The sequence below is a fragment of the Caretta caretta genome, chromosome 15 (genome assembly GCF_965140235.1).
Source record: "Caretta caretta isolate rCarCar2 chromosome 15, rCarCar1.hap1, whole genome shotgun sequence".
NCBI lineage: Eukaryota > Metazoa > Chordata > Testudines > Cheloniidae > Caretta > Caretta caretta.
This window is the reverse complement of record NC_134220.1, coordinates 15,816,125-15,842,270: the sequence shown is the minus strand read 5'-3', so window position 1 is coordinate 15,842,270 and position 26,146 is coordinate 15,816,125. Positions and strand designations below refer to the sequence as shown.

At 42.4% G+C, this 26,146-nt stretch overlaps 1 protein-coding gene across 1 annotated transcript in view; it reads left to right on the top strand.

The window, feature by feature from the left end:
* PPIL2 (peptidylprolyl isomerase like 2) overlaps positions 1-19,808 on the top strand; it is a 114,796-nt gene extending 94,988 nt beyond the window's left edge. The window contains exons 15-20 of the mRNA XM_048821949.2: positions 745-862; positions 6,042-6,098; positions 15,605-15,677; positions 15,844-15,906; positions 16,432-16,571; positions 18,133-19,808. Coding sequence (XP_048677906.1) covers positions 745-862; positions 6,042-6,098; positions 15,605-15,677; positions 15,844-15,906; positions 16,432-16,571; positions 18,133-18,226 — 545 coding nt within the window. The 3' untranslated portion in view covers positions 18,227-19,808. The remainder of the gene's footprint in view (positions 1-744; positions 863-6,041; positions 6,099-15,604; positions 15,678-15,843; positions 15,907-16,431; positions 16,572-18,132) is intronic.
* Positions 19,809-26,146: the final 6,338 nt, after the last annotated feature.

Genomic DNA, 26,146 nt, shown 5'->3' with positions numbered 1-26,146 from the left:
ACCCCTTTTCTATCTGCTGCTATTGAAAAGAAATAAGTCTAGGATGGCCAGATCCCCAGCTGATGCAAATCTACACAGCTCCCTTGACTTCAGTGGAGCTACATCTGTTTACAGCAGCCAAGGATCTGGTCCAGAATGTCTAAATTACTGTGTCAATTTGGATGAAGTATATCCCCTTACACTGAGCCAGGTTGGTTAGTTAGGAGTTGAACTGCTGAGTTCTTAGTTTAGTATTGGGCTCTATACCATATACTTTATTGATCCTATGAAAGTGTATTTAATGCAGTAGTTAAATAATTTCCAAACCTCACAGCAGCAACGGAGTATCCAGAGTGCAATTAAACTGGTAATTTTCTGCTCGTTGCCTTTACTTTTGTCAGGAAAACACCTTTCAGAATTTAATGTGGCACAAAGAAGGTTGTGGTTTGATGGGCCAGCAGTAAAAAATTACATCCCTGAGAACCTTGGGTGAACAATAAACAATCTCATCAGTCACACTTGATGAGAGCAGTGTGGGGGCAGTGGGTTGTGTTGATCATTCCAAAATTTGATTTCATGGGGACATTTAGGCATCAGGGTGGTAGTGGGAAAGGGAATGAAAATGTATACAAAGGAGTCAGGAGCCCCATAAACCTGCGCACAATGGCAGCACCACCAAATAAGTATGAGTGCTGGGAGCAATTTGAAGGGTAATGGGAATCTAATGAAGAGCAAACATCAGGGTTGTTTTGTTTTTGTTTTTAGGAGGAGAGTCCTATTGGGGAAAACCTTTTAAAGATGAGTTCAAGCCAAATCTGTCCCACACTGGACGTGGTATTGTTAGCATGGCCAATTCAGGACCCAACAGCAACAAATCACAATTGTAAGTGGTCACTTCCTATTTTATAAGGGGTTTTCTTATAGAGTGAAGAAAATAAATGGAATTCTATGAACTACTTATGATGCACCAGAATGAAATGAAAAGGAGTACTTGTGGCACCTTAGAGACTAACCAATTTATTTGAGCATGAGCTTTCGTGAGCCACAGCTCACTTCATCAGATGTGTACCGTGGAAACTGCAGCAGACTTTATATACACACAGAGAATATGAAACAATACCTCCTCCCACCCCACTGTCCTGCTGGTAATAGCTTATCTAAAGTGATCAGCAGGTGGACCATTTCCAGCACAAATCCAGGTTTTCTCACCCTCCACCCCCCCACACAAATTCACTCTCCTGCTGGTGCTAGCCCATCCAAAGTGACAACTCTTTACATAATCAAGTCGGGCTATTTCCTGCATAGATCCAGGTTTTCTCACTTCCCCCCCACCCCCATACACACACAAACTCACTCTCCTGCTGGTAATAGCTCATCTAAACTGACCACTCTCCAAGTTTAAATCCAAGTTAAACCAGAATATCTGGGGGGAGGGGGGGGTAGGAAAAAACAAGAGGAAACAGGCTACCTTGCATAATGACTTAGCCACTCCCAGTCTCTATTTAAGCCTAAATTAATAGTATCCAATTTGCAAATGAATTCCAATTCAGCAGTTTCTCGCTGGAGTCTGGATTTGAAGTTTTTTTGTTTTAAGATAGCGACCTTCATGTCTGTGATTGCGTGACCAGAGAGATTGAAGTGTTCTCCGACTGGTTTATGAATGTTAGAATTCTTGACATCTGATTTGTGTCCATTTATTCTTTTACGTAGAGACTGTCCAGTTTGACCAATGTACATGGCAGAGGGGCATTGCTGGCACATGATGGCATATATCACATTGGTGGATGTGCAGGTGAAGGAGCCTCTGATAGTGTGGCTGATGTTATTAGGCCCTGTGATGGTGTCCCCTGAATAGATATGTGGGCACAATTGGCAACGGGCTTTGTTGCAAGGATAAGTTCCTGGGTTAGTGGTTCTGTTGTGTGGTATGTGGTTGTTGGTGAGTATTTGCTTCAGGTTGCGGGGCTGTCTGTAGGCAAGGACTGGCCTGTCTCCCAAGACTTGTGAGAGTGTTGGGTCATCCTTTAGGATAGGTTGTAGATCCTTAATAATGCGTTGGAGGGGTTTTAGTTGGGGGCTGAAGGTGACCGCTAGTGGCGTTCTGTTATTGTCTTTGTTAGGCCTGTCCTGTAGTAGGTAACTTCTGGGAACTCTTCTGGCTCTATCAATCTGTTTCTTTACTTCTGCAGGTGGGTATTGTAGTTGTAAGAAAGCTTGACAGAGATCTTGTAGGTGTTTGTCTCTGTCTGAGGGGTTGGAGCAAATGCGGTTGTATCGCAGAGCTTGGCTGTAGACGATGGATCGTGTGGTGTGGTCAGGGTGAAAGCTGGAGGCATGTAGGTAGGAATAGCGGTCAGTAGGTTTCCGGTATAGGGTGGTGTTTATGTGGCCATTGTTTATTAGCACTGTAGTATCCAGGAAGTGGATCTCTTGTGTGGACTTGGATCTCTTGTGTGGACTGGACCAGGCTGAGGTTGATGGTGGGATGGAAATTGTTGAAATCATGGTGGAATTCCTCAAGGGCTTCTTTTCCATGGGTCCAGATGATGAAGATGTCATCAATATAGCGCAAGTAGAGTAGGGGCTTTAGGGGACGAGAGCTGAGGAAGCGTTGTTCTAAATCAGCCATAAAAATGTTGGCATACTGTGGGGCCATGCGGGTACCCATAGCAGTGCCGCTGATCTGAAGGTATACATTGTCCCCAAATGTGAAATAGTTATGGGTAAGGACAAAGTCACAAAGTTCAGCCACCAGGTTAGCCGTGACATTATCGGGGATAGTGTTCCTGACGGCCTGTAGTCCATCTTTGTGTGGAATGTTGGTGTAGAGGGCTTCTACATCCATAGTAGCCAGGATGGTGTTATCAGGAAGATCACCGATGGATTGAAGTTTCCTCAGGAACAAAGCCCGTTGCCAATTGTGCCCACATATCTATTCAGGGGACACCATCACAGGGCCTAATAACATCAGCCACACTATCAGAGGCTCCTTCACCTGCACATCCACCAATGTGATATATGCCATCATGTGCCAGCAATGCCCCTCTGCCATGTACATTGGTCAAACTGGACAGTCTCTACGTAAAAGAATAAATGGACACAAATCAGATGTCAAGAATTCTAACATTCATAAACCAGTCGGAGAACACTTCAATCTCTCTGGTCACGCAATCACAGACATGAAGGTCGCTATCTTAAAACAAAAAAACTTCAAATCCAGACTCCAGCGAGAAACTGCTGAATTGGAATTCATTTGCAAATTGGATACTATTAATTTAGGCTTAAATAGAGACTGGGAGTGGCTAAGTCATTATGCAAGGTAGCCTGTTTCCTCTTGTTTTTTCCTCCCCCCCTCCCCCTCCCCCCAGATATTCTGGTTTAACTTGGATTTAAACTTGGAGAGTGGTCAGTTTAGATGAGCTATTACCAGCAGGAGAGTGAGTTTGTGTGTGTATGGGGGTGGGGGGGAAGTGAGAAAACCTGGATCTATGCAGGAAATAGCCCGACTTGATTATGTAAAGAGTTGTCACTTTGGATGGGCTAGCACCAGCAGGAGAGTGAATTTGTGTGGGGGGGTGGAGGGTGAGAAAACCTGGATTTGTGCTGGAAATGGCCCACCTGTTGATCACTTTAGATAAGCTATTACCAGCAGGACAGTGGGGTGGGAGGAGGTATTGTTTCATATTCTCTGTGTGTATATAAAGTCTGCTGCAGTTTCCACGGTACACATCTGATGAAGTGAGCTGTGGCTCACGAAAGCTCATGCTCAAATAAATTGGTTAGTCTCTAAGGTGCCACAAGTACTCCTTTTCTTTTTGCGAATACAGACTAACACGGCTGTTCCTCTGAAACCTGTCAGAATGAAATGCTCTCCCAGGTACTTCGTATTGATACCACCAAAGTGGAAGACCCATTTTAAACAGTAAGATGAGAGCAACTTGAAGCATGCCATGAAGATCTGTAGTTCCTTTGTGGTTTTGATATCATCAGTAGAGTTCCCTGTTTCATAATTTGTCGTTTTTGTTCACTTTCTCTGGCTCTTCAGAGAAAAGAGGTTGTTCCTACTATGGAACTTTTAAAAAGACACTCTCTTATGGCTCAATCCTGCAAGGTGCTGAGCACTATAGCACCTTCATTTAGACATGTGATTAACTTTAAGTACATGAGTAATAGTCCCATTGTCTTTAATAAGATTACTCATGCGCTTAAAGCTAAGTACTTGCTTAAGTAGTTTGCTGCACTGGGACCAAAGTGCTGGGCACCTTGTAGGATCAAGCCCTTAGAGCCTGTCTTGAAGCTGAGCATTATTGCCAGATCACTGATGCTAAATCAACTAGTGGATAGTGGAGTTTTCTTTAAAGAAGATATTTCAGGTACCCAGGAAACAGATTATAGGAAATTATTTGGAACAACTCGCAAGAGCTACTGTTCATACTCTGTGATTTACTGCTATTGTGTCACAACATCTACTTTCATGTGTGCCTATATTTTGCCTTGGCACTGTAAATTTACACAAAGTTCCTTTTATACCATGAAGTCCTTGAGACTCTCCAGCTGCTTGCTTTTATAAGACTTCATAGACAATGTTTAGAGTTTTCTGAGAACTGTTGCTAACTTAGAAGCTGTATGAATGGCTCACCTATACAGGTGATGGTCACACTGATGTAGAACGAGGTAGGTAGATAGGTTCAGTGTACAAAGTTACAATAGATCATTTTTATAAGCACCTGGTCCTGACAAGGACTTTAGTAAAATTCAGTCTTCATCCCAGGAATCCTCAGGAATTAGGTTAATTCCCTGTTTGGTTTGTTTTGGCTGTCCTCATGAATGATGAGCTTTCAGTATTTTATAAGGCCCATGTTAGCTCTCAAGTATTTTTGGTATACTGTTATCTGATTGACTTCTGCTGGTCTAATTATTGTACAACTGAGAATAAGATGTTACAGGGGATGCATAAAGAAGATTAAATTTAATGTGCACCCCTTGAGAGACTCATGCATTAACCCAGGGATTTCCAAACCTTTTCATGGGGTTAACCACATCTTAATAGAGAAATTACCTTGCAGATGTCATCCACTCCCATTTACAATCGCATAATTTCTGTGTGGCAACTACAGTACTTGCATACATGGGAAAGTGCTATTAGGAAAATGTTTTATTTTTAGCTGTCTATAACGCTATGTAACCGATGAAAACAAGGAGGAGAGCCAGCACTATGTGCTAGCCAACTCTCCAGGGACCATCAGTGTCCACAAACCACGCTATGGGACCCTCTGCATTATATATAGTTGTGGTCGGAGCTTCCAAAGAAATGTTAAGCCATTCAAAAAAGTTTGAGTGATTGAGCTTACTTTGCAAACGATATCTTAGACCCTATATTTAAGTTTTGCAAAACTTTAAACAAAACATAATAGCAACAAAAGTTTTCTGAGTTTTATTATTTCAGTGAAACACTGTTTAATTTAAATATTCTTCTGCAGTATTTGCAACCTAAACATGGCATTACTGAGCCAATAAGAGAGATGGATTGTAAACAGGCCAATATAGCTTCACTTTACCTGTAAAAAATAAATTTTGTAAATGGTGAAAATTAAATCTATTTTGAAAATTGGTACTAACCTAGTGAGGCACAGTGTTAAAGTTCTTTGCCAGGTACAGAATCCTGATCCTTATAAATGTAATCTAATTCAGGAGCAGGAGCCATAAGGACTTGCTAACCTAGAATGGCATTCTTAAAATCTGAATGTTCATAGAAGGGGATGTTCAGCTGAGTCAAAGGCATTTGCATAAGTTATTCGTTAAAGTGGTAAATAGGACTGTGTGAGAGAAACTGGAATAAAAGTATCAAAACATGAGGAGTAAAGAACTGGCTGTTGTCAGATACAGTCCACAAAAAGTAAAATATGGTAAGAGTCATTCATTGTGCTCCCCACAGAAAGGAGATGGTTCAAGTCTCATCATAGTGGGTTGCCATGTACGTTTTTTTAAACATAGTTGGCTTTTAAAATATTGTTAAATCTTAAGGGTCATATTCTGAGTGTCATATTCGTGTCTCCCTTCAGCTTTATCACATTTCGCTCCTGCACATACCTGGACAAGAAGCACACCATTTTTGGAAGGTAAGAGAAGGAATAGAACTACATCATGGATATAGTATGTCCTGTATACTTTCAAGCCATGGAGATGAGTCTGGTAACTTTTACACTTGATTTGAAGCAAAATCCTGATTTAAGAGCAAACTCTGTCCTCATCTCTGCGGGCCTCAATTGACAAATATTCCTCTTACTTTCCATGCTCATTAGCTGATTTCCTGCACATTTCTCTGGGTCTGACACCTGGAAATAGCCTTTTAATGTCTAATTTTGTTGACGTCTCTTTTCTCCTTTCACTTATTTTGTGGCAGAGCACACTCCTCTTGCCCCTCTTGCGCCGAGTAGGTCGTGGGTATTCCAGCACCACTACCAGTCGGACATTCCCTTTGCCATCATTTTTCTCCCTGTCCACTCTTTCATCATCATCAGTCACCAAATTATTGTGAGATTTTCTGTTGATGGGCCTCCAGGAATGGTCAAGAATGGAACAATCAGCACTCTTGCTCTCTTTTTTTAAATATTTACACACTCATCACTGTGACAGAAGCGATTACCTCTTCAACACTCTACCTTCATCACTTCAGGAACTGCCAACCAATAGGTCAGTCATGACCCAGTGTTTCCTATGTGGTGGCATAGAACACTGAGCTATTGCATAGGGCCAGCTCTTCTGAGCGCCCTTTATTTTGCATTCTAATGTCATTACTGTGACAGATATGGCAATTTCCTGCAACATCCTTAGGAGACCATATAAATTAAGTTTAAGTATCTTTGGGATCCATTATATTAAGTGAATGATTTATTTGTCATTGTGGATTGGGATTGTGTGTAACCTCTTGAGGGGGGAGATGTGACAGATATGAGACCTGGGGTTTCAAAGGTTTTTAGAGAACAATATGCCAGACAAGAATGGACTTTTGGAACAAAAAGTGTGAAGTGGTTTTCCTGGGAACTATGTAGGGAGAGTTTTTCCTGGCTGCAAATTCCCCACCTCCAGTTATGCAAAAACCCAGCCTTTCAAAGCTATGCCCAAAGGAGTGGACCTTTGTCTGCTGATCACCTGTTACATGAACATGAAGTGGTATAAAGGCAGGATTGCATGGTGGTTCTGATTCTGAATCTGAGACAGTTAGGAACTTGTAACCATGGGGAAAACCCAGTTGTGGATTTTCAAGAATTGGCACCTACCAGAGCCTGAAGTTGGAGTGATCTCTGGTAAGCTTATTAGCATGTGTAGGTTTTTATTGTTTTAATATGTTTTTAATGCTTTCACTGTAAGAATAAATGTGCTTGTTTATGAAGAGCTGAGTGCGAACTTATAAATTTGGGCCATTATGCTGTGTGTAGCCTCTAGGAAGAGAGCAAAGTACACACCCTATTCTGGAAGGCAGGGAATTGTGCGGCCTGGACAAACCCCAGTCAGGAGGGAGAGACGTGGGTATCTACCCAAGAGAGATGATGGCTGAGGAGCTGGGAGCCCAGGGAGGGTGCCCTTGAGAGAGTTGCAAGGGAGAATACAGGTGCAGTTGCCCTGAAGTGCAACAATTACCATTGTGGTACAATGGTAAAAATATTAACCCAATGAGTATCAACATGGGGAATTCCAAGGACCATTCCCTGTTGTGAGTGGAATGGTGTTCCCATGGTTCTAGTCCATTCAAAACCCCAAATATTGCAAAGGCCAAGGAATATAATGCAGATCTGCAAAGAAAGTGCAGCATGTCATTGTTTCCATCGTTGCAGGTGCAAGCACTGATAATAGATGGTGCTAAATTATGTAAAGCTGTTCAAATGAACATGTCAGTGTAGTAGTATATACGTTCAGTTTTATCAGACTATTTCATTGATCGTTCCTTAGAATCCTATGCTTTTTCTTTTCTTTTTTTCTTTTTATTGCAACTTCTTTTATTGACTTTTGATTTTTACTCAATTTGAAAAACTGCTTAAAATAAATGTATGTAGTACTCAGTGTGATTAGATGTTATATAGTTGAGCTGTTTAGTATCTCTGATATATTATTTTCCACTGGGCTTCCCAGTATAGCCCATTGTAAGTTTTCAGGCAGGGATTGGTTTCATGGTGTGTGTTCTGTAGAGCCAAGCATATTGTTGGCACTTAGCACAATAGTAATTTCTGACTGTTAATGTTCCCAGTACTGACATTTCAATAACTGCACTCCCTGAGTTACTCTCCTTCTGCCAAGGTTTCCCATTTGCCTTGCTAGTGGCTCCTCCAGGTACAAGTTAAAGCTCCTGTATCACTTTGTGAAACGAAAGTGGATAACTTCAGTTTCCTGGCCAGCATTCTATCTCACTTAAACAAGTTCTAATGTTAAAAGCTGTGAGTGAACATATTCCTATAGTAACTGCACTGCCTGTACCTAAGGGCTTGTCTTCACTGCGAAGTTAACTTCAGTTGTAACTCGAGTATTGTCCCTGAAATCTGAAGTCCCTTTTTTAGTGGATTCTAAATCAGATTGTACTATGAGATTTCTGGCTTCAACATGAAATTGAGGGTTATTTCTTTTGGACAATATAAGAACATCACTATATGCTGAGAGCCAAATTCTGCGCTCAGCTGTTCCCTCCTTCATGCAACTTCTGTTTTTGCCAGTAGGGTTGCATATATGTACTTAAGGGTAGAATTTTGCCTCGTATACGTAATCGTTGTAAAGAGAGTGAAGAGGAGACAGTGTCTTCAAATGAAGGTGTATTATAGGCTGTGTGGATTTCCTGCTGCAGTGGAGTTGCCTAGATTAATTCAGTAATTACCCTCTCCAGTGATAATTGGAAATGAACTGCATGACATTAAAAATGCTGTAATTAACTTGAAAATTAACTAATGGCTTTTGCTGACTTCTAACTGCTTGGTAAGACATTTAATTGAAAAACCCAAATTGGTGTAAGCCATTTGGTATTTACCATCTCTGCCCAGTGTGGGGCAGGCATTTTCTTCTGGATGAGAAGCATTTTAGGAAGGCCCACTGCATGGGGACATTCCTCTGAGTTCCTTTTTATATCATTACCCTAGCTCAGGGGTTCTCACAACATAATTTTTGGTAGCCTCAGAGGACAGCCGCCAACTCTTGCTGGTGGCCGCTCTGAGAATTTTTCCTAAAATAGTTAATTAACTTTAGGCAAAACAAATAAATATGCACATATATACATGTCCATATCATTGTAATTTATTTATCTTGGGGTTTTTTGCAGACTCAGTAATAACAATAATGTACAGTTATCGCTGTTCTTTACTGGACCTAAACAGAATAGAAACAAAAATACGGTGCTTTGCATGTTTAGATTTTTTTCAGATTGCTCGGCAGTAAGTCTGCTACTGTGAAAAGTGATATTTGTATATTTGTTTACTGTCACTTTTCACAGAAGATTTACTCATCCCTGGCATGTTGGGGGACAAATTAAGCCTGGGATGAGGAGGTGAGTAAGGAGGCAGGGGGGCACACTGAGTGCTCCCGACAAAGGAAATATGATCAGGGTCACGGTACACTTGCTCCTCTTTTTTTCCCCAATCACATTTCCCACCTATGAGTGTAAGTGCCACTCAGTGTGCATCCAGACATATAGTTTGACCTTCAGTAAGAAAGGTCAAGGTCTCCAATGATGTCCTGTCTATGAATTCTGAAATCAAGTGTGAGCTGAAGAAACCTCCAAAATCAGAGGCAGAACCATCATAACGATTCAAAGATTGCTGGCTCCTGACTAGCTGCTCACAAGACACGACAACATGACCCATGCATAAAAATTATCAATACAGAGAGGACAGTGAGCTTAAGCTGTTCTTCTGGAAGTAATGTCACTGCTGCTCATGCAATTCTGTGAGAGTAGAACTCTGAATGCAAGAGGAGGGGGAGAGGGTATAGTATCTTTTCTTGTGTATAGGGCAGTTGGCTAAAATCTGTTGGCTGGAACAATCAAAAGTAATTTTATTATTTCAGAATTGATTGGCTGTTGTGTGACAGCTATGGCAATTTCTTGGGATACCCTGGACAAACCTTATTGAATTAAATTTAAGTATCTTTAGAGCCCATTGTATTAAAAATGCGAAGTTTTTGTATTATGATGGGGTTACATGTAACTGCTTTTGCCGGGAGACGTGGCCAATGTAAACCTTGGGGATTGTTATGAACTTCAAAGCATTATTTTAAACAATGGGCCAGACAAAGTTAAGTGAAGTTCCTAGGAAATACTTGGGGAGGAGAATGCAAATTACCACCTCTAGTTATGCAAAGACTCAGCCTTTTGAAGCTCCTCCCTGAGGAGTAGGGGACCATTGTCCGGCTGATTACCAATTCATGGTCTCTGCAGATCAAAGATCCAAACTGTATAAAGGAGTGACTCACATATTCATGGTGCTTGCTCTGAACAAACAACTGTTATGAACCTTTCAGAGTAGCAGCCGATGAAGTGAGCTGTAGCTCACGAAGCTTATGCTCAAATAAATTTGTTAGTCTCTACGGTGCCACAAGTACTCCTTTTCTCTTTGCGAATACAGACTAACAGGGCTGCTACTTCTGAAACCTGTCAAATAGAGACTAATGTCCTCATTACTAAATGCAAATCCAATGAAAGTTCTGCCAAAGTGCTGGAATGCCAGTCAGTCTGAAACTAAGTGTCAGCAAGGAAGAGTAAAAGCAATAGGAAAAACCCCTAACATAGGCACTAGATTGACTAAGCAAAAGTCTTTGAGTGCATTTTAAACAAAAATGTACTGATAATGGTAAACTAAGACCTGGCTCATATGCCTCCTATAACTGACCTGAAAAGACATTCTTATAAACCGAGAGCCTGATGTTTTAAACGGTAAGATCTTGCGGGCACCGACTGTGTACATCACCTAGCACAATGGTGCCTGGTTCCTGACTAAGCCTCTAGGTGCTACACAGTACAAACAATTGTTAGGGCCTTTCAGATTTCAGCATTCAGGCCTCTCTTTTCCTGACCCAATGGCAACTTGTAGATTCATTTTTGCTTTTAGGATCAAAGGAAGATTTTTTCGGTGTTCCACAACCCAAAGGAAGCTTCAGAAAGTTCATTGATCCATTCCTTCTTGTCCGTTTCAAAGTTTTTCCCTTTATACTGTACTGTTTAGTCTTTCAGCTTTCATCTCAGTCCTGGAGCTCCTAGTTAATTAGTGGTCCCTCCACTGTCTCTGTGGTAGCATTCTTGCATGTTGTTTTCTAGCTACACAATCATATGAGACTGAGGATACAGTTCAAGGGTCTAGTCAAGTAAATTCTTACTACTGAATGTAGTGCTTATTATTCTGAGTACTCACAGTAATGAGTACTTTTATTATTGGTATTATGGTAACATCCGGAGACCCAAACCAAAATCAGGGCCTCATTGTTCAACACTGTACAAACACAAAGTAATAAACTGTCCCTGCCCTCGAGGCCAGGTAAACTTCATTATTTCAAGTCAGACTTTAACAATACTAGTTAATAACAAAGATGGTAGCAGATTTCAAAATATTGTAGATTCTACATAAGGATGAGTGCTAATGGGCACCTTTGTAATACATTTAATAATTTTGGGGCAACACAGTGATGGATCTCAGAACAAGAACAAAACCCTTGAGGCTACTTGGATTCTGGAGTACAATCTCTCACCATTTCCCTCCCAGTGAGAAGTATGTAAAAACAGATCAGATATGGGGTCTAAACTAGAAATGGCACTCAGCCTTTGAAAAAATACTGGCAACAGAAAATTTCTAATTTTTCATTCATCTTATCAAAAGATGAAGCTCCATAAATACCAGCAAAATACATTAATATTGTAGGATGTCTAGCCTTGGGATACGGTAATATTTCATTGAGATTTCCAGTGCTCAGCTATCTGGCTGCTTCTAAATTATCATGAAAACACAAGAAGATAATGAATGGAACTATTGGTTAGAAAACCCTCCTGTATCAAATCCTAAGTTTGCTTCAGGGGCAATTAAAAATACAGAGAGCATATCTTTAGAGTTTGGTTTAATTTTCAGCATTATAAGTGAATCTGTGATATCAGCCAGGAGGAGGAGATGAAAATTGGGTATCTGCTATAAAATCTCAAAAGTGTGTGCAGGGTTTTGGAAGCTCTATGGAACTCTGGGAAGATTTCCTCTGTGTGCTACCTAGAGTTTCAAAAAAAAACAAACCTGAGACTTCTCTAGCCTGCATAAATATTTTTATTGTTTAACAGCCATGTGAAGCTGGGATCTAACTGTAAAATGTAGATAAGACCCTTGAGGACTGAAGTGGAGAGGTTTTGTAAAGCAGTGCAGCAGCAGCAACAAAATTAATAATTGTAGCAAGATTGTGCTGCACAAATATTTAGAAATTATTTTAGCTTACGTCATTTTCTGTGTCTGGCTGGGTCTGACTTTTCTTGTCCTTTTGTACCTGGTCTAGCCATAGTTTTTGTATCAGTTTTTGTATCAATGTAACTGTAAGTTAGGGATGTGATTATTTTTGTTTTTTGGATAGTTTAGTAGTGTGGATGCAGTTACAATAATATCAAGTTGCTTTATACCAGGATAGCTTATTTCCCTTTCTATATGGGACTAAAAAAGCTACCGTGCTATAAGCACATTTATACTGATATAACTGGGTCCACACTAGGGGGCTGTCCTGCTTTGCCTCCACCAGTGTAGCCAAAGTGGTACAATGTTTGTGTGTAGACAAGGCCTTACATAAGGAAAAAACATTTGCTCGTCGGAATCCCCATAGTACAAACAAAGTTAGTTTTGGTCAATTGCATTTTATTCATGTAACCCTTACAAGGAGTGTATGAACAATGTAAGTACTAGGCTACCAGCTTGCTATACAGTTGTTTCATCACCAAACAGTATTTCAACCATTTTAATTGCCCTAACAGGTAGCGATTTCTTTGAAAAACAGAGTGTGATAATATCAGCATCAAGAAAATCCTGTTGCTGTCCCAAATGACTTCAAGTCTTGTTAGAACTGGTTAGAGCTGAATATCTGTCAAAGGTCTGCAAGGACACAGAAATTACATTAGAAGCATGTAATATGTCACCATGCATGAATATTAATACATGAAAGTAGTTTTTAATACTACTTACTTATTGACTGAGGCATTCTCATCTGAAGGGGTTAAGCTAATGCCTGGTGTGTTAGAGGTTATAATAGAGAATCCATGATATGGAAAAAAGAGAATTATATACGGAGACGTGGTTTTGCCTGTATTACATGGTGATTTTCGTTAGTGAACTGAACTCTCATTTTGCCTTCCTGAGCACAGAATTCATGGAAGGTATACAAGAATTTGGACTTAATTCATAAAGCTGCCTTAAATCTATAAAATGGTTCAGTTTTCTGAGTGACAGTTACTTAAAAAAGTTCCATCCCTGAGAAAACCAGAACTGCTATCAGATATTTTTTTACAGAAGCCCTCTCATATTTTTGATTCAGAGGCTTTTTTAATTAGCCTGAAGCAAAGAACAAAAACAAGTAACTTATTTGTTACCTAGGCAGTTTTTTTCCTTATTTATTGATGCTGTTTTCACATGGATGACAAATTTGTGATGATGATGATGATGTGTGTCCAAATGCCTTGTTACCAAAAATGTTCCCTCTGTCCACATGGAGTGGTAGCTAGACCAACTTTTTCCTTCCGTGAGAAAACACATCAGCACAAAGGGAAGTCTATAACATTTAAAGCTAAACAGCCATAAGAGTTCTGAGTGAAGCAGCCATAGGCAGCATTAACCAAACCATTGTACATACAGTATACTGATCCAGTGCCCACTGAAATCAAAGGAAGGATTCTTAGCTTAGTAAGCACAATACAAAGAATACTTTTTGATGTTTGTGTGATGTTATTTTTCTAACAGCTTGTGTGATTTAAAGTGACCTCCAAAATTGCACCTGTAAAGTTAGCAAGTACACCCCGTTATCCGAGCACGGAACACTAGTACTGAAGTGGGCCCCAGATTTTTATATATGGACTGAAAAAGAGACTCTGCTAGAACTCGGCTCCCCAGCTCAGCTTGACATTGTAAAAGCTTCAACATGACCCTGCCTGATCTGGCGGTGTTTCCATGCAGGAACTGTAATTTAAAGGAACACAATAGAGCATTAGATTTGGAGGGAACACTCCAATCAGTGTGAAATGTTCTGGTTTTCATTATAACATTGCTCCTAGTACATTGCTAAGGTGTTCTTGTACCTATATGGTGTAATTCCATAAGAGCATCTCTTTAATGGAGTCATGCCATCTTTTTTTAGAGCTTTTCAGGTTTTAGAATAACAGTGAAACTTTTCTTAAACACCTTTTTCTTTCTGCAAAAGCGTTTGTACCTATATTGGTCTGTTACTTTATTACCTGCGTTTGAGACAGAGTTAATTTGGGTCTATTGTCTGTACTCAGTGCTTTGTCAGATTTCCCCCAAGCGGAAGAGTTGAGATTAATTCTATGTAGGTCTCCCAGCTGTTCCTCATTGAAGATATCTCCATCCATTAAGACTCCCTCCATTCTGCTCTAGTCCTGTGTTATCACGCTTCTGAATATCAGTTTTAACAACAACATTGCTGATTCTAGAGGACTTTATGGTAGAATCCAAAGTCCGGTCATTTTCACAGTGACCCACATTTTAATTCATACTGATCCGTATTTGGCCTTCACAAATTGAAGTCTTTTTTATTCTGATCAGATATCATTAAGTCTGACTTGTTAAATGTGTGCACACCACGTACTTCACCACAGTGAAAGATCAGCACTTAAGTCAGACAGCCATAAATTGGGTACTGAGAAAATATAGCTACAACTGGAGTTTGATTTCATCCTTGCAGTACCTGGCCTCTTTCCAGCACTGAGTGAAAGTTTAGTACAGGTGATTTGACACTGCTAAAATTCATCAGCAGGAGGCTTCTGGGTGCATAGGGCAACTAACTCCTTCCCTTTCATCAAAACCTCCCGATGACTGAATTCAGATTATTTTACATCTTGCACTTTGGCCCCAATCCAGAAAAACACTTAAGCACATGTTTAACTTTTAGCACATGAGCAGTTCCATTGAATTCAACAGGAATACTTATGTGTTTGAAGCCAAGTATGTAGTTATGTCCCTTGCTGGATGGGGCCTTTATTATTTGTGATTTATAAAGATCCAGGGCTAGTTGTTAAAGTGTTTAATAAAGCTAGAAGTAATTATCTTCTAGCAAAACCAGTTTGCTGCGGTGGGTTATAATTTGTGACAAACCAGTATTAATTCCTTTGTTCCCAACTGCTATTTTAGGGAGTTGTCACAATACAACCTCAAATGACTCGCCAGTGTGTTGATTTTATCTCCTTCCTTTAAGAATGTTCATCTTGGTTTTAAAACCTTCGCTTTGGCCCACAGGGCCATGTTGGGATACTCATTTTCTGGGTTTCTATATATCTGCTAAGCACATGTAGCATGGATTTGTCTCTTTTCAAGCTGAGGGGAAACATCTGCCGCATCGCCCTCCACAATGAGTGGTTAATGTTCCATCGGTACAGCTGGAAATTAAATCCTTTCTTCTGTTTTAGAGTGGTTGGTGGTTTTGAGGCTCTGACAGCTATGGAGAATGTGGACAGCGATCCAAAAACAGATCGTCCCAAGGTACTACTTAAACTTAAACCAAAAGGGTCACCAAACAAAGGGAGTGCATGTGTGTCCCCTGAATGTGTCCCCTGTTACTGCTTATTTTTAAAAGTTAGCTTCAGGAAAATGAAACAAACCCAATTAGCAGCTTCTGGTACCTTTAATTTTAATTTTCTGTTCCCAGGAGGAAATACGAATTAAATCAATAACTGTTTTTGTTGATCCGTATGAAGAGGCAGATGCTCAGGTGAGGAGGGAATCATCTGTTTGATAGGTTTGCAAAGAAATATTTAATTCTAAACTGTAGCCCCGTCCACGTCTTAGGGTTAGGGTTATACTCATCCCATGTTGCATGCCTTTCTTGTCTTCCCCTAGGGTGCTTACACCTATGTTTACAAACAAAGACTGAACAGCTGCAATTTGAGGCTGTCTTATTTGCTAGAAACATGCTAGTGTTGGAGTGGATAGTAGTTTGGAGAGTAAAGCAGCACAAGGTTCATAATACACCAGACTTTTAAAGGCTCCCCCATGTCCCCCAGAGTTACCTCTGCCTTCCCAATGGTAGTTGCCTATCACCTGCAATGGAGCGATGGCCATAGACCATTCATTCCTAGTGGCCCCCTTGAGGCACCGTCAGCCAAGCATGCACCGTTAAGTCATGGCAGTGATAGTATGTTATAGTGCTTTGCAACTACAAAGCGCTTTAGACACAGTCGCCTTTTCTTTGAACTAATCTCTTGTAACATACTCTAATAATACTCATTTTTCTCAGATCTCTGCAGAGAGAGAGAAGGCCCGACAAGAGGAGGAAGCAGCCAAAACCAAAACTAAGGCTGTCCTGCCAAAGAAAGAGAGCCAGGCTCCCAAAACTTACCGGCAGGGCATTGGGAAGTATATTAATATGGCTGCAACGTAAGTCCCTTGCACAACGGTGCTTTGTTCAGTGTTTGTGCTCTCTTGCACTGGGAACTCCCCTGTCCGCTGTGGCACTAGTGTTACCCAGTCCTATGGCTCAGTATTGTATGGGACACACTGTCACATACCAGCTGTTTGTTTGATGTCAATGGACCTTGCTAGGGACGTTCATGTACCAATCACAGCAGTCAGTGTCTGGCCCTATTGTTTTAAGGATTAAAAAGCTTTTTTTTTAAAGGCTCAATGTAAAAGCCACAGCTGATCATTAACAGCATGTATGTGTGTGTGGTTACAAACACTTTTATAATCTTTGTTGAGGAGCCTGTCCATCACTTCCTGGACAGAACCTGAATTCAGTCTTCTGTGTTTCCCCTTCTGCAGCTGTTACTAAGAACTCTACAGCAGCATTTCCCTGCACACACCTTGTACTATTGATAGTTTAGCTTTCCAAGGGCAAGCGCCAAACCCTGGCCCAGCTTTTCAACTATTTTGGAAAATTAAAAGTAATTTGTACCTCTACGTTTTGAACAGGCTTCTACCAAATCCTCCCACAAATGTAGCTGTCACATTGTAGTGTCCGCAAAGGCATGTATTTGTATGTATGGACCTTGGCTGTTGATGAGCCTGTATGTCTGTGCAGTTGGGAGATTCTGGTGCCCATTCAGTTGAAAATGTGTCCTGTAATTTTAGCCAACACATGTACATTGTTAATCATTTGGGTCTTTTAAAAGTTTAGCTACAAGTGTTGCTGTTCACCTCTTCTAAAATTGTGCTGAAATTCAGTTCAACTTAAAATTGGTTTCCTGCTCCACCGTGGTTACTATGGAAACATGTAGGAAAGTTTGCAAGATTAATAGTCTATGCTGAGTGGCCAACTGGTTCCCTGAGTTTTTTTCCCAATGTCTTTCATCCCTGCAGTCTTCTCTGTAACATGCGTGACACTGGTCTCCAATGAAACCTTTGGTGGTTTCAGTCTGATCCCTATTGGCCACCTCATGGGACCTGGCAATCAAGTAAATTCATAGGCTCTGCTCAAGAGATGCCAGGAATAGCAACATGGGCTGCTCTTGGTCTGGATCAAGATGCATTTGGCAGCACCAGGAGGAGTGGGAAATGTCACACAGCCCCATACTCCTTGTATTGTGCCCTGCGAACTGCATTTAATCCTTTTGCATTTAAAAACACTAAGCACTCCATAGGAAGGTGAGCAAAAAGGCTCATGCTTTCGGATTTGCCTGTGTTCCTATGTGCTGGGCCTGAACCAAAGCCATAGATTCAAACCCCCCTATCCCTTCCACATTTCGGGAGTGTCCAAAATCCAAACCTGAAACCATCTCCAAAATTTTAAGTGGCCCCTCTCTCTTTAATGAGTTAGACCAAAACCCTGCATCTTCAACACCCCTGCAAACCACATCTCAGTGCTGCAGCCAAAGCGTCTCTGTAATTTGTATGTGACAGGCTAGCTCCATTCTATATCACACTTGGAAGGGAAAGGAATCCAGCTGCCTTTAGCCAGCTAACACACAGTCACTGATATTTGTTTTCATTTTGGCTGCAGAAAACGAACAGCAGATGATGATGGGCCTTCAACCAGTGCAGCTGTGAAGAAAGAGAAAAGGAGCACAGGCTTTGGGGATTTCAGTTCCTGGTAGTAGAGTGGAGAGCCTGTCACTGGAGCAGTACAGCAAAAAAAAAGCCTCCCACCAACCCCAAGGGGCATGAAAGGCAGGCTGTCCTGGGGAGGGAAAGCACTGGCCCACCCTTCTAGTGGGGAAGAAAATCACTGCTTTGTAAAAGCTCCTTAATGCGGCTTTGTTCTCTAGAGAGCTACATTCCTCCAACTGCATCTTCCTTGAAGCCCTGGGTTATGGTGGATTTTACAGCCGTGGAGTGGGCACCCCCACTACTCTTTCAGACTGTTGATTATCTAGAGCCTCTTTGTCTACTTCGCTGCTCGGCAGATTAAGCAGAGTCATCTCCGTCGGGACAGGAGCTCAGGGAACAGGCGTGGTGGTGAGCGAGCTCCTTTTTTCAGGGAATCACTTCCAGATCAGACAGGTCCATGCCAGCTGAGTGAATTGGGGGAAATCAGTGATGACACTGTACCCCTAGCTTTAGTCTTTACCCCAAGCTCTTTACTGGAACCCCGGGGTGCCACTTATTGTCCTCTCTCCACCTCCCTTCCTTTCTGAGCCCCTGTGCAGCCACCCTTATTCTGCCCAAGGACTGCCTCTGGAGCCTATCCATACTGCTTGTTAATGGGTTGAGAGGTTGCTGGCAATCAACATAAATCCATGGGCCTGAACAAGCTGTCTGCAGCCAACCAAACCCTGCCACAGCCTGGGAAACAGCTGATCAGGACTGGCAGCCTAATCCAGAGCCTCCACTTGGCACTGTCGAGCAGTTGGGCCACCATGTTGGCCCATTTATTGTTCTGTCTTGGTAGCCAGCTTTGCTCATAGCCACTGAAACACCAGTGTCACCATCAGCGCCACTCTGACTAAAGGCCAGAAGATACCGGTTCAGAACCCTGTCTTTATCTTGTGTAGCTTCCATTTGGGACAAGTGACTAGTAAGAAGCAGCATTGTAGATTTAGTTTTTAAACCTGTCCTTGTCATTGCAGAATAACAGGACTGAGTTCTGCTCTCATAGGAGAGAGAGAGAGCGCCCTGCTTTCGTTAACTGCTTGTAACAGTCCCAGAAATCACATCCATCTGATACCTCCTTTTTACAGTGTCCAACTAGAGAGAGACCTCATTCGGATAATGTGATGTCAAAGGGCATGCACAACCTGTACCTATTCACCTCAGCTGCTTAAATCCCTTCCAGAATCAGCCCCAAATATATTAATTACCCAGAGTAGCCAGGCACACACAAATTAAGATGTTTCCAAACTTAAGAATTTAGGAAGAAGTGACTTGTATCAGCCCATAGCATTTAACCTTCTTAACCTCCTAATATTCTTCACCCTCTGTTTGTTACCATCCTTGTGGCCTAAAGAGGTGAGGTATTTGTCCTACAGAGCAATTCTTTTCCACTGCTCCTCCCATACATTTTGAATCAGCAGAAATCCCCTCCTTACTCCATCTCAGAAGCTGAGTACTGCTTTTGCAATCAGATTTGTAAATAACGCATTTCTGTTAACAGTGTCTTGTTTTAAAAGAACTCTGCATTTATACAAAATTGAACTTTTGGTGAAATGTTTTCATTAAAAGCTTTTATTTCCTTTTGAACACTTGCCATTGTGACTGCTCTTATTCAGATATTTTCTAGGTCTATGGCATTACAAAGTACAAGGAAATGATTCATCCATACTTTAGCAGATCTATCTATAAAGATCTTTGGACTCTTTTGGATATGATTATGACTTTCTGTAAATTATAGGAAGTTCAAACTAGCTTGAAAAGAATAGGGATTTTTTTGTTTTAAAATAGTTTGTAGTGTATAAGTTTGAACAGAATAAGCATGTGTCCAAATCTTGGCACAGGAAACATTGTGGCATTTCTCTGAAACTGACTTTCTTTGTGTATTACTAAAATTTCTAGCTCCTTTTCCTGGCAAATCTTTGCTGAGCTCTCCTGTTTAATAACTGTTGTAATATACATATGGTTGCAAAGCTCACAAATCTTGTACCACCTGGTTGCCCTGCGTACCTTCCAATTCCATTACAGGCTGGCATTTTTATACATTTTGCGAGAGTTCACGGTAGCCGTGTCTTTTTAAACTCCTCAACACTGCAAAAGATAAACGCAAAAATAGGAGGAAAACAATTTGAGAATTAGATTGGCTGTTGGCAGGCAGTCTTCACCCAAGACACTTCAGTCACAGCGAGCACCACTTATGCATTAGAGTTAAACTTCAGTTTGCAACACAGTGACACTGGCAGTGTGGTCAGTGGCTGGCTGGATATATGTTGGTAGTTCCGATCATAGCCAACACAGAGCCTGAAGTTCAGGTAACTAAAAGTAAACCAACATTAGAGATGGGCTGAGGAGATGGTGGACAGAGCCTCAGGCTGGGAATTGGGTTCAAAGCAGAGGCTGGGTTTGGTTTTAGATAAAACATTTCAGGATTTATGTCCTTCGTCTGTTTAGACTGTAGCGGGGACTGTCTGCTACTCTGATTGTACAGCCCCATTATTTCTGTTCTCTTTATTCTTCCTCTGAATGCTTTCACTGGCCCAGGTACTGTTATGCGGTGACCACCACTATTATTCTTTACCTTTGTACTAAATACAGGCTGGCCCTGGGGCGGGAGAGGGTTGGGGGGGGAAAATGTGTGGGGTTATTTGAATAGAATTAGGTGACAGACATGCCTATGCAGAACGTATTTCGAGTGTGTGAGATACTCTGAAACCTGAGATAACACTGTATCTCTCTGGTGCTTCGTATTGACACACTTGCAATCCTAGAGAGAAAGTTCTGCGCTTGGTGTATGATTTCACTGCAGCACTGTGTTAACAGTTCATTCAGCAACTTGCCTAAATAGCCTACACCATTGAGTGGCAAAGTGAAGTACCTAACCAATACCGTGGAAACTGCAGCAGACTTTATATACACACAGAGAATATGAAACAATACCTCCTAACTTCCTAACCCAGGAACTTATCCTTGCAACAAAGCCCGTTGCCAACTGTGCCCACATATCTATTCAGGGGACACCATCACAAGGCCTAATAACATCAGCCACACTATCAGAGGCTCGTTCACCTGCACATCCACCAATGTGATATATGCCATCATGTGCCAGCAATGCCCCTCTGCCATTTACATTGGTCAAACTGGACAGTCTCTACGTAAAAGAATAAATGGACACAAATCAGATGTCAAGAATTCTAACATTCATAAACCAGTCGGAGAACACTTCAATCTCTCTGGTCACGCAATCACAGACATGAAGGTCGCTATCTTAAAACAAAAAAACTTCAAATCCAGACTCCAGCGAGAAACTGCTGAATTGGAATTCATTTGCAAATTGGATACTATTAATTTAGGCTTAAATAGAGACTGGGAGTGGCTAAGTCATTATGCAAGGTAGCCTGTTTCCTCTTGTTTTTTCCTACCCCCCCCCTCCCCCCAGATGTTCTGGTTTAACTTGGATTTAAACTTGGAGAGTGGTCAGTTTGGATGAGCTATTACCAGCAGGAGAGTGAGTTTGTGTGTGTATGGGGGTGGGGGGGTGAGAAAACCTGGATTTGTGCTGGAAATGGCCCACCTTGATTATCATGCACATTGTAGGGAGAGTGGTCACTTTGGATGAGCTATTACCAGCAGGATAGTGAGTTTGTGTGTGTGGTTTTTGGGAGGGGGGTGAGGGGGTGAGAGAACCTGGATTTGTGCAGGAAATGGCCCAACTTGATTATCATGCACATTGTGTAGAGAGTTGTCACTTTGGATGGGCTATCACCAGCAGGAGAGTGAATTTGTGTGGGGGGGTGGAGGGTGAGAAAACCTGGATTTGTGCTGGAAATGGCCCAACTTGATGATCACTTTAGATAAGCTATTACCAGCAGGACAGTGGGGTGGGAGGAGGTATTGTTTCATATTCTCTGTGTGTATATAAAGTCTGCTGTAGTTTCCACGGTATGCATCCGATGAAGTGAGCTATAGCTCACGAAAGCTCATGCTCAAATAAATTGGTTAGTCTCTAAGGTGCCACAAGTACTCCTTTTCTTTTTGCGAATACAGACTAACACGGCTGTTACTCTGAAACCTAACCAATACCGTGAACGATAGTTCAGTGAGACAACAGCTTACAGATCAGAGGTATGAATCGATGGGATTAATTAATAAGTTAAAAGTGATTTTATTAAATACTGAAAGTAGGATTTAAGTGGTTCCAAGTAGTAACAGACTGAACAAAGTGAATTACCAAGCAAAATAAAACAAAACCCGCAAGTCTGTGTCTAATAAAACTGAATACAGACAAAACCTCACCAGTTCCAGTAAGCCTCCTTTTACAGACTAATCTCCTTTTAGTCCGGGTCCACAATCACTCACACCCCCTGTAGCAATGGGATTGGTAGGCATGTACCACTCTCCTCTGTCATATAGCATGCAAACAACATTAAGGGGGGCTGGGGATTACTGGGGAATCTGAAAAAAGAAAAGGAGTACTTGTGGCACCTTAGAGACTAACCAATTTATTTAAGCATGAGCTTTCGTGAGCTACAGCTCACTTCATCGGATGCATACTGTGGAAACATACTGTGGGGAATCTGAGCTCTCCACCTCTGTTTGTGGCTTGAAATCAGCCCAGCGCAGTAGTGACTGAGGTCTTAGCTGTAGGGGAAAGTTGCACTGGTTTAACTTAAGCCAGCTCTAAAAACATATAGGTGCAAGCCACTTACTAGTAGCTTCCTGTACTTTAAACCTGTTCCCAGTTGACATAAGCTAAACTGCTGAAAGCCACTTTCAAACCCCTGTGTGAATAGAATGGGTTCAAATTCACACTGGTACAACTGGCCTGAGTGGTGTTCCTAGCCAATAGTTCTGTGGCCTAAAATGAATTTGGCTTCGGAACAAAAAGCCACCATCCAGTTAAGAGAAATGAACACTTTGCCGAGAGAGCAGCTATCAGGCCAAATAATGAATGGCCCCCTGACACCAAGCGATCCTTCCCCCTCCCCCTCCATAAAGGTGACACATGCATACACCCCAGGTCGAGGTTAGGATGAGAAGAACCTTGCATTGCCATTGCCTGGACTGCCCTCGCTTTGTGGTTAAACAGAGGGAGTCACACTCCAGCACTGGCAGGGCCCACTTTTGCCAGTGCTAAATTCACCATAAAAACGTCTGAGTGAAACACCCACAGACCTAAGGCAATTCAGAGCACAATGGCCATACCTTCCATTCCTTTCCGCCTGACAGCTCTAGGCACTGCCTGCTCGAACATGGTGTTGCTACTTAACTTTTGACAAAGGAGGGAGTTAAGCTTCTGCATGTCCTGTCTTTGATGGGGGTGCAATCCTGCCATTACTGCACACTCACAAGTCAATGGGGGTGACCTTTGCTGCAGATCAAGACCGGAAATCACTGAAGCTAGGAAAAAGTAGGGGAAGTGCCCAAGATATGCCACAAAGAAACAATGTTTTGATGTCCCCAGAGCCCCTGTGGCACAAATCAGGGGTGATGGGTGTTGAAAACATTCCTGCCTAGAGGTAGGAGCAATTTTGAACACCTCAGTGTCTTTGGATGCTTATTTCTCTGATGCTCTCAAACATGGAACTGTGGTGGTCAAAGTGCATGTTTTTCAGGTGTGATGGGTTTAATTCTTCTCTGTGTCCTTCCTTCCCAACTCTCTGCCAGCCTTAAAATCAATACAGAGCCATCTTTCCCCTTGGCGTTATTTGTGAGGTGTCCATTGACTTGGGCCGACAGGCAGATCGAAGCCAGGGCTGCTGCATGAGCGGACTAGCAGGGCCCACAGAAGAACTTAAGAAGAGTTCCATCTGTCCAGTTGCAGCAGCTTTCATCTGCTTTTCTCCCTTTCCTTTGTGGGGCGTGGCCCTCCCCCAGCCTGGGCCTCCTGCTCCCAGACACAGCCTGGGAGCCAGGCTGCCATGGCCTCCAGCACCAGGCAGGAGAAGCACTTTGCTCTCACAATTACCTTAACAAAAGAGAGCACCTGCCAGCTGCTGCTTTAATCATCTAACAGGCAGCCCAGCACACTCCCTGCAGGGAGGGAGCCAGGACGTTTCTAAACCCCTTTCTAGTGCTTGTGAAAAGCATCTGGCCGCGTTAGGTTCTGTGGGCCCTGCCAGTGCACCTCGAGCCTGACCTGCAGCATCTCCCTGTAGCAGGGGGGTAGGCAGGGGTCTGGGCAGTGCCACCTTCAGTTATACTGAAAGAAATGCCACACACAAACCTAAAGGCTCCTGGGGTGGCCCCCCCTTCCCATTAGCTCTGCCACTCCCCCCCCCACACACACACACACACCCCTAATGGCCCACCTTGATTACCATGCACATTGTAGAGAGAGTGGTCGCTTTGGATGAGCTATTACCAGCAGGAGAGTGAGTTTGTGTGTGTATGGGGGTGGGGGGGTGAGAAAACCTGGATTTGTGCTGGAAATAGCCCGACTTGATTATGTAAAGAGTTGTCACTTTGGATGGGCTAGCACCAGCAGGAGAGTGAATTTGTGGGGGGGGGGGTGAGAAAACCTGGATTTGTGCTGGAAATGGCCCACCTTGATTATCATGCACATTGTAGGGAGAGTGGTCACTTTGGATAAGCTATTACCAGCAGGAGAGTGAGTTTGTGTGTGTGGTTTTTGGAAAAAGGGGAGGGGGGGTGAGAAAACCTGGATTTGTGCTGGAAATGGCCCACCTTGATTATCATACACATTGTAAAGAGAGGTTTCAGAGTAACAGCCGTGTTAGTCTGTATTCGCAAAAAGAAAAGGAATACTTGTGGCACCTTAGAGACTAACCAATTTATTTGAGCATGAGCTTTCGTGAGCTACAGCTCACTTCATCAGATGCATACCGTGGAAACTGCAGCAGACATTATATACACACAGAGATCATGAAACAATACCTCCTCCCACCCCACTGTCCTGCTGGTAATAGCTTATCTAAAGTGATCATCAAGTTGGGCCATTTCCAGCACAAATCCAGGTTTTCTCACCCTCCACCCCCCCACACACAAACTCACTCTCCTGCTGGTAATAGCCCATCCAAAGTGACAACTCTCTTCACAATGTGCATGATAATCAAGGTGGGCCATTTCCTGCACAAATCCAGGTTCTCTCACCCCCCTCCAAAAACCACACACACAAACTCACTATCCTGCTGGATAGTAAAGAGAGTGGTCACTTTGGATGGGCTGTTACCAGCAGCAGAATGAGTTGGGGGGGGGGGGTGAGAAAAGCTGGATTTGTGCTGGAAATGGCCCAACTTCATTATCATACACATTGTAAGGAGAGTGATCACTTTAGATAAGCTATTACCAGCAGGACAGTGGGGTGGGAGGAGGTATTGTTTCATGATCTTGGTGTATATAATGTCTTCTGCAGTTTCCACAGTATGCATCCGATGAAGTGAGCTGTAGCTCACGAAAGCTTATGCTCAAATAAATTGGTTAGTCTCTAAGGTGCCACAAGTACTCCTTTTCTTTTTACCTCGGTCTCTGTGATGGTCCTTTTGTGAGTGGAGCCAGCTTGCCATGCATGCAAATCTTGTGTTAGTTTTGTGTTGCGAATGGTAGGCACTGGGCTGAGCACGCTAAACTCATTTCACTTGTGACCCTACTCTCCCCTGCGAGGGCAGAGCGCTGGTTGTGAGACACTTGTATAAGAATGCTGTGTGCCAGTCTTTTACCGTTTGTGGCCTGGAACAAGAGCCTTGTAACAGCTCAGAGGTTAGCGATTGCAGGCACCTACCAATGATCTCCTGCCCTGTACTTTGATGTGGATTTCCTTTGAAAAACAATGGTCAGCAGCCCTTCAGTGGCTATAAAATCCACTCCCCCCACACGCTTTTAAATAATGGGTTTTACAGCCCCAGCCAGGCTGCTCTCAGCATGGCACCGTAAGCTCCAGCCTTTGGGGTTTAAGTGAAGCGCAATTCCCA